The 13,381-nt window shown below is 44.8% G+C and overlaps 1 protein-coding gene across 1 annotated transcript in view; it reads right to left on the bottom strand.

Annotated features, from left to right (window-relative positions):
- Window positions 1–12,302, bottom strand: part of LOC104167212 (pappalysin-1-like) — a gene marked incomplete at its 3' end in the record, with an annotated part of 106,031 nt that extends 93,729 nt beyond the window's left edge. Inside the window, exon 1 of the mRNA XM_009707401.1 lies at window positions 11,894–12,302. Coding sequence (XP_009705703.1) covers window positions 11,894–12,290 — 397 coding nt within the window. The remainder of the gene's footprint in view (window positions 1–11,893) is intronic.
- Window positions 12,303–13,381: the final 1,079 nt, after the last annotated feature.

A 13,381-nucleotide genomic window follows, 5' to 3' on the forward strand; every position in this document is an offset into this window, starting at 1 on the left:
GGGAGCCTGGGATGGTGACATGAGCACCGCATTGATACCGCACCTTTGCACAAGCGAGGAAGCACAGCCCTGACTAGTGCTGCCTCCCTCACTCCCAGAGCTTTTCTTTATCTGATGATTTTCCCATGCATTTTGAGTAGCCAAAAAGGCTTTCTAGAGGATTCCAGTGTCTCCTGGAAGGAAACAAACACATAATACCCTCACCTTCTATCTGAGTCCACCAAGGTGCAGTACTAAAGGCACAACCCAGGAACAGTCACAAGAAAATAGAGTTTTTCTTGGGCTCCCCCTGTGCTGCAAGGGGTTTGAGGGACCTCGGGAGCAAGGTAAAGCATTTTGTGTCTTCCAGCTGACAGCACCGTTACCATGCCTATCTGGTCCTTGCTCCAGAGCTCATAGTGACTACACAGTCCTGTGTTATCTACTTCCCTGGGTCTTGCTCACTCTTACCTCCTTAAGCTGGGGGTGTTGTGAGAGTGATGTGCAACACCAGATGTATCAGCCTCGTGCTCAGACTATAGTAGGACAATTATCCTTTGTGCTATTTTAGTCCTTTTACAACCTTTGCGCAACTCAAAAGCAACAGTTTTGCCAGGAGCCACAATCTAAATTTCAAGGTTTAAAATGCCAGAAGGACAAAAATCAGTGGATTTATCAAGAAGAAATTCTACAAGTTCACTAAAGCTAGCCTCCCTGCTCAAGGTTCCCAAATACTGTCCATGCTGATTATAAAGAAAATTGAGACTATAATTTTACTCCCTCTTTTTTCATATTTTCCGTGATGAAGGGAAAAGAAGAGAAAGACGCATAGTTAGACAGACAGGCAAACATCTCATCAAAGAAACTACTACAAGCAGATGCAGAATAGGAAACATCCAGCAACTCTGCTGGCTCCAACCCACAGCCTGGACTTGAGTGCATGGTTGATTTTCATTAACTGACTTTTCTTCCTGTGAACCTCCTCTGAGGGTGTTTTTTTATAAACAGAGGAGGGGATATTATTGCTGGAGATGGGACAGTATGGGAGGAGGTGAAGGAGTTTAGGGCCACAAGACTGGAGACTAGAGTTCAGAAGTGTTTGATGCTGGAAACACAAAGGGCTTACTGTAAAACTGGTATATGGCCTAATTTCACAGTCTAGAGGGATTACGATAGGTGCATGCAGAAAATGCTCCAAAAAGTAAAAACAACCCCGCATTGTTCCAATGTTTCCCACTGCATCACCATCACCATTACACACCCAAATTAAACCATCGACAGTAGTGATGGTGGTTGGAGGTTGTCCTCCATGACATCCACTTCTCAGCTCGATCACTTTCCCCATTGCATGCACTCTGTCTCTGCCCCAAATTCTATACATTCATCGGTCTGGAGCAGCCCCCATGACTTCCTCTCCAAAGGAGTTACTCTAGGTTTACACTGGTGTGTTCAACAGCAGAATCTGGCTTGTACTGCTCACCCTTCCCTCTGCCAAGTACATGTTTCAAAATCGTGTGCGTAATACATTTAGTTAACATTTGTTTTTTCTCCCGGTACTCCTTTCCTCCCTGAACATCTCCATTCATGAGCTACAGCACAGGAGGCTTCCAATTCTTGTCTAGTTTACATTGAAAATAATTCCCATTAAATTATCACTGGTGAAAGGTACTGTTTTGACCTCAGAGAAGCTGCTCTGTTTATCCACAAGACAGATGCAATGTAAGACAGTAGTAATGCAAGCTCCAGATTTCAACCTTAGCACCCCAGACTTTACAAGCACAGATGCTGCTGAATTCAGAACAAAATTGCATGGATCGTATGATATACAGCCTTCCCTATTGACGCTCCCGACAGAAACACCAGTCGTTGAGCCATGAGGGCATGCACTAGGTTAGGACCCCTCCCCAAAACACTCTGGGGTGCTAACATGCTGGGTACAAAGCCCCTTCTGCAACCTCTCACCTGGTCCGTATTTCACTATGGGGTAAATGAGTTGCTTTTGCCCATAATAACCTGAGATATTCAGAGACAGATTTTCAGTACTCCTAGGAAGATAAGCAGTTACAACTTACATATTTTACAAGTTGTTTCAGCAAGTCAATATATTAATCAATGTGTAGATGTATCAAAAATACCAAAGTAGTCCAATTTAAACAAGAGTACTCTGAACTAAGGGGCTTGGGTGATATTTGCTTTTCTCTCCCATTATGGGCTGCGTGCACTGCTCCATTTGAGAAATACAATAATTTGTGCTGATTCAAACATCACCATCATGTCTAGTTCAGAGATATTAATTCCAGACCATCTGATTTTCTGCCGTCTCCAAAGAGCTCATCTCACAAATGCCAACTGCCTTCTTCACCCATCCCCGTTGTTGCATTGCTTTCAACAGTGCAACACCAGGTAAAAGACTTCATTGCACCATGAGCTCAGTACAGCAATTACCCAGCGAAGAACCATCAGCAGTTACAAGGAGACATCCTACGGGAATAAGGGTTTGTTGACTTCAGATGGAGAACAACACAGGCTGAGGAATAACCATCATCGACCCTAAAAAAAAAAAGTTTAACAAAAGGCCAAGCCTGCTGGGCTCTGTTTCTAGCTCTGTTACCAACACACTACCATATGTTGGACAAATCAGAGCATCCCTCTGTTCCTCAGTTTCCCTGATTTTAAGGGTAATATTCTCTCACGCCTGAGAAACTTATCACCACCATCAGCAGGATGTTTTGAGGCAGGTATCAGGACTACAAAACCGCAATCTTAGTGCAATAATAAAGGAAAATAACAGTACTAGGATACATTAGTACAGGAGAGAAAAAAAAACATTCAAAACTAAGTAACACTGGTAACAGTGAAGGCCTTTCCTTTCCATTTCTTCCCTGTCTTAAATAAAACAAACATTTTGTTTGGTGATAAGATCTCTTTCCTCAATCCAATGGATGATCTTTGTGAATATGCTTCCAACACTAATAGCAAAGAATAGGCAAGGAAGAAAACGAAGGAGGAAAGGAGCCTGCAGCTGATGCTCAATGTCAGGAACAAGGCTGCTCTTCTTGCAGTTCCATGACGACAGAAGACTCCTGGGAATCAGATGAGGGAGGGGAAGATGGGTCAGAGGAGAGAAATCCATATGGGAAAGTGATTTAAAGCAAATAAAGAGACAATAAATTAGATAAGGAAAAGGAGGAAAAACACAGCAGAGGGGAGGAAGGAGAAGAGATAAAAGAGCCCTGAGTATCCCTCAAAAGGAAGACTCGAGGAAAGCCTACCAGACCCCAGGAGTTGATCAGCAAAGAACAGAATGGTTTTCTTCTCTAACATTGCAATTCTTTTGCTTTCATGAGCCGGTATCATATCTCTCAGATGCTGCTTCACCAGGCCAATTCCAGATGCTTCTCAGTTTCACTTCACCCTGACTCCCTCTTGGTGAGAACAACCACTTGCTCCTTGTTTGTGTGCTGCTAGGATGGATACTAAACAGAACAGTGTCAATAATTCCTGGAAAACATGCATAAGCATATGCCTGACTAAGCACACAAACACACAGCCTGCTTACCTTCTGTTCCCACAGCACTTCCAACACGAGTTGGCTGAAGCCACCAACCTGGTGGCCACCCCCTGGTCTGCAAGGAGGGGATACCACCCTCCTGTAGCCAACGAAGATGAGAACTACAGACAACGCAGGGTTACCCACAGAGTGCGCTTGCTAGGGAGGAGGAAACCAGCAACTGTGCGGAGCCGAAGAAGGGAAAGATGGGGGAATCAAGGACACCAGACAGTAGAGAAAGAACCGAGACTATGATGGTGATAAGAGAGGGTGGGGAGATTGGACGGGAAAGTTACACACTTACGTCACCCAGCAAAACAGAAAACCGGGCAGTGTGTTTTGAATAAGTGCTCTTTTTAACACTGGGGGGCGGGGGGTGGGGGAACACAACCAAAAAACAAAACACAACCAAAAAAAAAAAAAGGAAGGAAAAAAAAAAGAGAGAGAGAAACGTTGAAGGAGACAGAGGCCAAAGGAGGATTTGGAGTATAGCAAACCCAATTAAAATAAACATGTCCCCTTCCTCTGGCCAACTTCTCTGATGTTAGGGCTTTGCAATTTTTCTTCTCCTGTATCAAAAGCAAGAAAGGACAGCAAAATAAAGGATGTTAATGCAAGGACCATGGAAGGGTCCAGGCTGTAGAGGAGGGACACAGAAGACCCTCTGAAATCAGAGCCTAAGCCAGAATCAGCTAAGGCCAGTGGTATTTTTTCATGATCTTGAACAGGTTTAGGACCAAATCCATGCTGCCTGCATAAATCTAACATCATGAATCCAGTCCCATTCTCTCCAAGGGATAATCTGACTTGTATTTATATATGTTCACCGTTTTAACTATGATACATACTGCACCCTCACTTGGTGCTGGCAACCTTATGGATGTTGAACAGTCCTCAACTAAGCAAATTGTTCCGATCACTACAAACAAAGATAGCAGAAAGCAAAATTCTGGGATAAGATATTCACTGTTGTTCTCTTTTTAACTCGCCTTTTTGAGTTCTGCTCTGCTCATGTTCAGAGTAAGAGCACTTTGACTTCATGGATTGCTTTGGGGAGAGTAAACTTTACAATAGGCACTAACATCAAATCAAAGCAGTTTACAAGATCTGCCACTTGTGTCAGAATATGTGGGGAAATAAACAAGCTGCTCTTCCTTGATCACTGGAGTTTAAATGCTCTATTGATCTGGGGAAAAAATCAAAGGTGCTTTGGAAATTGCGTGTGTATGCGCATGCATGCTCACACCAGAGAAAATGAAGAGAAATGTAGGGACAAGCAGAAATTAGCAGAAGAACAATCAAGCGTTTCTTCTCCAGAATTGAAATAAAACTAAAGAATCATATCCAGATGTCAGCTACCCCAAGGTAGGGAAATGCCCTTAGAGCAATGTAAGTATAAGGTCAGAAGAAACGTACACCTTCATTTTCAGAAGTCTCATTTTTGGGAAAATAAACAAACAAAAAGGACAGCATAGCCAATTGTTCTGTGCCCAGAACAATGCACGAAGCAACTGCCCAGAACGTAGGAAACAGAAAAATCCAATATATTTTCCATAAGAAATAGAAAGAGTAATATATACTGATCATGTAAACTCAGTACTAGATGAAAAATTTGGTAGTATTGAGACAGGAGGTTAAATGAAGAAAAAGATTATATCAGACTAGCTGATTCAGTTGAAAGAAAAACGTAGAGGGTTTTGATCAAACAAGACTCTTCTGATGCATTTTCAGAATAATCTGGAATACAAGATTTGAAGAAGTAAAAATGTAATAAAGTGAACATATTCATTCGTACTATGACGGGATGTAGCAACTGCCACACAGACTAAGACCAGAGAAGGGTGGGAAATGTTTGATAAAATATTTTTCTCAGGAAAAAGGAAAATTAATCAAAACAGACTATCTGTGGGAAAGGATCAGTTCTGGCAAACATTCTAACTTAAAATTTCAATAGAAGTTTCATAACTGTCGAAACACCTGATTCTTTCTTAACTTTATGCAAATAAGAAAGCTGATCTCTTTTACCAGCAAATGTTTTTCTTTCTCATACTGAACTCTTTTCTAAACCAATGCCTTGGATTTTAGGTACTTAAGATGTTGTCAATCTGTACTTCTCTTTTCCTGGCTTACATTATAGTGGTGACTCTTGATCTTAGCTAAGAATCTTTGGTTTATAGTAGAGCACTGGGAAATTTTCTGCGGCCTGTGCTATATCAGAACCTACAAAGTGGATATTCTGTGAATGTTTGGACTAATTATCTGCTGTTATATCCCTGACACTGCAGGGGACTGAATTTGGCAACCCAGGTGGTCCCTCCTCTGCTTCTGCTCCTATAATTTCTATCAGAGAAAAGAAAAGAGGAGCTGAAAAAACAACGGCTAAAATTGGAAACAAAACTATTATATGGGAACATTTCAGCTGACCCGTCATGGAAGGGTTTATTTTTGTTTTTTCAATACATCTTTTTGAAAAAAGCCACTATATTTTGGCTCTTTTTTCTGGCTCAGGCCAGCATGAGCAATGAAAATCCAAGGTGAAAGTGCTCAGTTAATCCCGTGGTCTTGAGAGCACCTAAACCCTGTTGGTCCTGCAGTATTTTTGTGTTAAAGCTGCTCAGGCAGGTATCACAGCTGCACCTCTCTCGCGACAGACCTGAGGAGCTTGGAACCTATGTCCTGATGGAGCCAGACCCAGGCTCCAAAGAAGGCATTTCTCCACTCAAAATCCCTGCCCTACCCAGCTGGCGTGGCCCTGCTGCCTTTAACCAGGGGCCCCAGTGACTGGGGAGGTGCCTGCCGGCAGTTCGGTTCTTTGCTGTTCGACGGACCCAGCCAAGGATCTCTCCCACCCTTGGCAAAAGTTAACGAATACACGAAGCTCGTGGAGCAGCATCAGCAAACTCCTGGCCCCATTTTGAAAGTGCAGACCTGTCCTGTTCTTCATGAGAAAGGTGAGTGGCACCTACCCTCATGGGAGGGTCCGGGTTAGGGTCTCTGGGGAACCGGCGTTCACCCCTCCCAACCACTGCTGTGCTCAGCAAGACATTTGGGATTTAAGTGCATCCTTCACTATGCCATGTGTGGCTGGAGCTGATGGTGGGCACCTCTGCCTCTGCTCGGCACGGCCATGGCCTCAGGATTGCCTCGGCCATCTGCAACGCTCCCCTAGTGCCAACATGGGGAAGCGACATCAAGACCCAGAGAGCAGCTTCAACATGATGTAATAACTTTCAGGCATCCGGATCACTGACCAGGTCTGTCTTTCCGCGATGGCTTAGCGTGCGAAGGCTCTCCAAGGGCTTCTTCTCACCCTCACCACCACGGCCCGCCCGCCGCAGCTCTGCGCTTCTCCAGACGTCTCCACGAATCCCTGAGGAGAGCCCTGCTCCCGCTCTCTCTCCAAACACCATCCCCTCAGCTTGCTTTCTGCCTTGCACGAGTTTTTCTAACTGAAACAGGCTGGCTTGAAATAAATCAGGCTGAAATGGAGCTTGGAGATGTGAGCTCAGCCTGGGACACATCTCTGTGCCTACAGGAGACAGCCATACATCATTTAGGAATCTAAATCTACCATCCTTCGCACACACAGAGTCAAATTTCCCTCTTTCTTTTATTACCATTTTATTAATTAGAGCAGCCTACATGTAAGTGCTTAAAGAAGAAGAGAAAAAACAACACAACTATCTTCTGTGTTGTTCTGACTCTAGTTCGTTGCTGGTCAAAAGAATGAGACTGGTTAAAATTGGAAATCGTATGGAAAGAACAATTCTTTTTCTCTTCCAGTTTCTGACTCTTGTCCCAGCTTCTGCAGGCTGAAAGAAACGTGCTGTTCAAATGCAAATATTTAGTAAATGACAAGCTATGGTGTATTTTTTCAGTGGCCTATTAGTTGAGCCTTATCCAGATCCATAGCCTTGAAGTGGCTAATCATTTGAACCCATCTACAGGGAAGCCAAAACCAGACAGCTACCTGCAGCCTTCCGCAATGGCGTACAGGAGGCTTGTCACCCTGAAGGAGCATCTGGGCAGGTGTTCAAGTTCCTGTCACTTTGATCCAGCCGTTCTTCCACTCCGCCCGTCGTTTCCATCACCCTGGGACCCGGCACATGCCAGCGCTAATTAAATGACAGAACTACAAGCTTTATGTTTGACTTATTCTATAGTCCTTCATTCTAGTACTTTGTTACAGGGCAAAATAAGAAAATTCATGCAATTAAAAGACAACAGGTTGTTGAAGATGAGAAAATGCTGCATTATCTATCTACCTATTATTTTAACGCCAGTGAAACTCAGAGTAAACTCTTTATTGAAAACGTCCTCAAGTTCCCAACAGACTCGCACAAGGATCTGCTCCAGGGACAGGACCCAGCTCACTGATCCTATCTGAAGTGTGTAAAATCAATATGAGACTCCAAAACTTCAGAAAGGGAACCAAATTAACCCCCAAAAGTAAACATATATTCTTAAACCCTGTGGAGGGAACAGACCTATGTAGTGTCAATTACATATCTTTATAATTGCCCAGTTATTGGACCCCGACACAGATGTTTCTCGGTCTCTTACATGCAAGAGCTGCGGCTTTAAGTGAGCTCCACTGTGCTGATTTTGGCATTTCTTTCCCTTTGGATTCTGCTGCAGTTTTATGTTCATCAAGGACTGAAGTTGGGAAAACATAGGCACTCCCTTACATATGAAGCTTTATTAAGTTGGGATCATGCTCTCTGTTGGCAGGCAGAGGAACAGAGACAGAGGAGAATGAAACCAGGAAGGGAAAAAAAAACCAAACCAAAACACAAATAACTTTCACTCTTCAGAGCAGGCACGCCTTCTTACTCCAGCTCCCGCTGCCGATCATTCATCCCGCTCCTCTCAGCTCCCAGCCAGTAAAGAGTCAACATCTCATTCCTATGAAAACATGAGCTATCCTGCTCCTGAGCCATATACCAGAAAACACACTGACAGGGACTCAGGAGGATCCTATTTCTTAGGATAGAATTGCATTTCCACAGTAGAACTGAAATATCTTTGATTACAACAGAAGCAAGGTCAATGGTGCTTTGAAGTGTCTTATTTTGCACGGCCTGTGTATTACCTAACTTGACTACAGTCTGGACCTTAACTCCTTCCTTCACAACTAGAGATGCATTCAAAGCCTCTACGGGGGAAAGTGCACAAACTCGCATGATTAATACCATGTGCACATGTGTGTGTTTGTAAGAGGGATATACTGTGCTGTGTGGTAGGTACGCACATCCAAGGAGTGTTTGTCCAAGAACTGTGCAGCCCGGGGAAGGAGGCAAGTACGCATGAGCCGAGAGCTGCCTCCGCTAGAGAGCTGCACCAGCGAAGCACAGTCCAGCTCCGAAAAGGCTTCTGAGCTTTTGCGTAACACAGATCAATGGGTCAGACTTCTAGTTTCCCAACAGCTTTCCCTGACAAATGCCAGAACAGATATCAGTGAAGTCAAACAGGGCAGCAAAAACATCACTGCCAACCAGCGTGAAAATCGGCAGAGCCTGGCACCAAGGACTGCCTGTCATCAGAGACAGGGCATGGCCCGGCACAATGACGAACCCACTTAACAGCGCTGTAAAATTAGCTATTTGTGAAAACAAATTGAATACTGCAGCAGAGGGTGACGTAAGGAGAGTTGGCTCCAGACTGAAACTCCTGTAGCCTGGATTAGCAGAAGAGCTCTATTATATCAGGGCTCAGGCGTAGAAGCTGATAACAACTTGGGTCCTACATGACACAACAGGTTTCCCCTATAGGCACACATGTGGCTCCTATACCACTTGCAGTGACTACTTATGTGCCAGCAAGGAGGGACGGAAGGGGAACAGTCAACACAGGCAGAGGGCGGAGGGCAGAAAGCAGATGAAGATACAAGGAAGATTCCGAAAAAGAGGTGTCTTCTAGTCAATCCTGCCCTCTCCCTCGGATCTGTACAATCACAGAGTTTCCCACTTTGCAACCGGGATAGAAGTTGGGGAGAAACTCGCTTCTGGCACTGTCAGCCAATTTGACCCAGTCCTTGGCCCCCCTCAAACACCCAGAAGGGCTCTTGATTTCAGTGGGGTCCTACAGATGCAACTTCAACAGCAGAACAGGGCTCCTGAGTCTGTCACATCCCAAAACAGTGAAAATGAGAAAGCCAAGAGTTTTGGCAGCCAGAACCCTTGATTTCCTCATTGAGGGAAGCGTAATCTCTCCCTAAGCTTGCTGCAGGTCTGGGAGGCTGTGGTGTGCGGAGGATACTCCAAGTGAGTTCCTCTTGGACCTCTTCCAGGTGTTTACATACAGAGCCAAACCTGGCTCCTCTTCAAGAGTGTGTGTGAGGGGGGGAGGGGGAGCTTAAAAATAAAATAAAAATCACAAAGTCCTCTCGAGCTGAGCTGCAAGCTCTACAGTGCTAAATTGGGGCATTTCTTTTCATTTTTCACAGTGGAATGTTATTTCCATGCATAAAATGGGTCAAGCATTTTATACAGGCAACAACCCAACCTCCCCCATCCAATTAAAGTATTTCACTACAAATGATCTTTGTGTGTGTTTGTCTAAGTTCCCTATTGTATGAATTAGAGATATTTGCAGCAAAGACAGACACGAGGTCTTAGGTGTTGGATTAAACACGTTAAAAAATACACTGACTGTGTTTCGCCACTGATGAGATCAGCGTAAACCCAAATTCTGCCTTTCCTAATTTGAAAGAGAAGCACTTTGAGCCCTGGGGTTTAAGTTAAGATTGGGAACCAGAAGAGTGGAGTGTGAGAAAGCCAGGGCAAATAATGCAAGCAATAATCTATTTCACCTCTGAAATTACTCATCTGCCTGTCCTACTAAAGGCAAAAGGGACCAGCCCATGCCCAGCACCTCCTGCCCACCCCACCAGCCACACACCCCCCACGTCCCCCTCCTCACAAGTCAGCAGAGCAGCCGGGATTGGGCAAAGTTAAGGAAACGCGCTGTTGAGTTCATCTTAGTTTTTGTTTTCCTTAGGACAAAGCAACTTTCTTGCGAGGCGACAGTCGCGCAGTCAGGGATGGGGCGGCAGAGATGGAGAAGATCGCAGCGGGGAGGGTGGCAGGGGAGAGGCGAGCTGGGCTGGCGCGGAGCAGCCATGGTACCACCGGCACAAGCATCCGCTGCCTTCTGGTAGGAAGTGACTCCAGTTAAAGGGAACGGGGAAATCCTCCCTGTCTCTTTAAGGCATCCTAGGACATGGAAACTTTGTACTTTCAGGGAATCTCCTTGCCAAAAGAACTGTAAAACATGTCTTCTCCCCCTCCCTGTTTCTCTTTCTGACTTGTTTTCCTCTTTTTTTTAAGGGCATTTCCATTTTCTATGACTTCCTTCAGAGCAAAGATGGATATGGCGACATTTATAAGGGTTTGTAACCCTCTGAAAAGTATCCGATTTCACGACAACTTCGCTGCACTTTATCACTAAAGCGGGGAGAGGGCGGGAGGTGGCGAGAGGGAGGGGGAGAGGGAGCAAACGTGGGGGAAAAGGACCCAAATTCATGATGGGCTCATAAAATTTAAATACGAAAAGTGCAATATTCCTCGTTATTGTTCAGCTCAGACAGCTTAGACTGGTAGCTGCTTTGAGTACTAAATGATTTTATAGGGCTGTTTGACCTTACAATCGTTTGTGTTACACTTGCCATTTCTAAGGGGAGACAAAAATACTCAACACATCCTCTAGCTGCAGTGCCAGTCCCAGCCCTAGCTGAGTGTTGAGGGGTTGGGAACTTTATAAACTCATTTGATTCATTTAAGGTTTCACAATAGCCAAAAGTTCCTTTATAGCCTCTTGGAAACCACATGCTAACATTGCATCTAAAAAGGTAACAGTGAAGTACACTAAAAAGCTAATAAAACTAAGGAAATCGTATAGGGACCTCAGATGTGCATTTCTTTGCAGCCACACACTAAGACACACACATTTCTTTTCATACACACGTACGAGCTACTTTCAAATGCTCTATTTACAGTTTTCCAACGTGAAAATTAGGTAAAAACCCACCGTAAGGGCGCTCTCGCCTCTCTGCATCTTAATCCGTACACACAGAAACAACCCAGGATACTGCCATTTCCCTATGCAAAAGTTTACATAACTTTCTCTGCGAGCGTATACTTTCAGACAGTTTGCCGAGCTCCGGTATTTCATCAACTATATATATGATAAACGCAGCCGAGCGCGTTTACACACGCACTCACACACGTAGGTCGCGAGGCACACATGCACATTCAAACGTACACACACATATACTACACACACACATGCCTACAGCTGGCTGTTCTGCCGGCTCCCGAAACGTAAAAAGGGATGCTGCAGCCAGAGGCAAGACGAACTACCTACCTGCAATGACAGCCGGAGATCTCTGTCCTCCTTCAGCTTTCAGCCACACTTGCAAAGTGAAGGCATCTCGGGGCAGCTCAATATCTGCCTTCAGCCGCAGCTGATCACCTTGTCCACTGAAATAGAGCGCCCTGCTCGGGGTAAGGGACTCCTCTTCCTCCTTCACCTCCCGCTGTTGCCTCCTGCGGGGGACATGCCCAGGCTCCAGCCCAGCAGTGGAGCGCCTTCCTCGGGCTAACCTGGTGGCACAGGTGCCCGGGGCAGAGTAGCGGAGCTGGCGGCTGTGCCTGGTGTCCCTTCGTGCCCTGCGGGAGCGCTCGTCCATCCCACATTCGGGTCCACTGGCGAGGGCTGTACAGAGAAGCGCAAGAGGCAGCAGCAAACTCCAGAGCTGCATTTCCAATCTTCCCCCCCCTTCTCCCCTGCAAATCCTCCCGATCTGCCAGCTTTGGGCTCCTCCTTGCCTTGACTTTCTTCTCTTGTTCACCCTTCTTGGTATTTGCTCTTTTTATAACCCTTCTCAGTTGCTTTTTCTTTTCTTTTTTTCTTTCTTTCTTTTTCCTGCTTATAGAAATTTTTTTCCCCCCTTAAAACAAATAAAAATAAAATAAATCAAAACTCCTTCTTGGTTGAAATGTATTTCTCTGTTCTTCCTCCTCTATCTGTCTTCTTCTCCTCTATTCCTCCACAGCTGGAATTCCTCTCTCTCTTCTTTTCTCTGCTGGATTTTCTTCCCTTTATTCTTTTTCTTCTTATAAAAAAACAACACACACTCTCACACACACACGAAACAAAACAAAAAACCCAAAACAACCCCCCCAGCTTTCTCTAAGACTCAGACCCACTGATTTCCCTCCCCCCAAAAGATGCTCTAATCTATTTATTTTTTTGGCCTCCTTTATAACAAAAACCAAAACCCACAACCCCCTCCTTCCCCCCAACCTCCCCCCCTCCCTTCTTCTCCACAAAATGAAAGAAAAGAGAAAAAGCCCCTCAGAAGATGAGTAAACAAGAATATGCTAATCTACTCTAGGGTGCTCCACCTTCCCAATTGAATGATTCCCATTAAAACTGCAGGGATCATGACTAATCAATCAGCTTGAAGGAGCAGATAGCTCCAGAGGTTCAAACACTTTTGCTGTTTTCAAAAATCTTTTCCTCTCTTCCTCTTTCCCCCTTATCACTTTCCCCCCCTCTTATTTATTTTTTAAAGAAGACAATCAAGATGAATGGATCAATGTGACAAAAATCCTGCACCCCCCTTTTTGCAATCTCCCCAGCTTTCTTTCTCAGTCCAGTCCAAAACACACATTCCTATTTTTTTTTCTTGGCAGAAGAGAAAGCTACCAAATGTTGCATCAAAGGTCCCCATCGAATCATCAGGAGCTAAAAGAAGAGAAGCTGTTTGAAGAGCATTTGCCTTCCAGAAGCTGTAGCAACAGAGCAGGATTTGGCTTTTCAATGCTCCAAAGACTCCTGGGTTTTTTT

The sequence above is a fragment of the Cariama cristata genome, unplaced genomic scaffold (assembly GCF_000690535.1).
Source record: "Cariama cristata isolate BGI_N322 unplaced genomic scaffold, ASM69053v1 scaffold4929, whole genome shotgun sequence".
Taxonomy (NCBI): domain Eukaryota; kingdom Metazoa; phylum Chordata; class Aves; order Cariamiformes; family Cariamidae; genus Cariama; species Cariama cristata.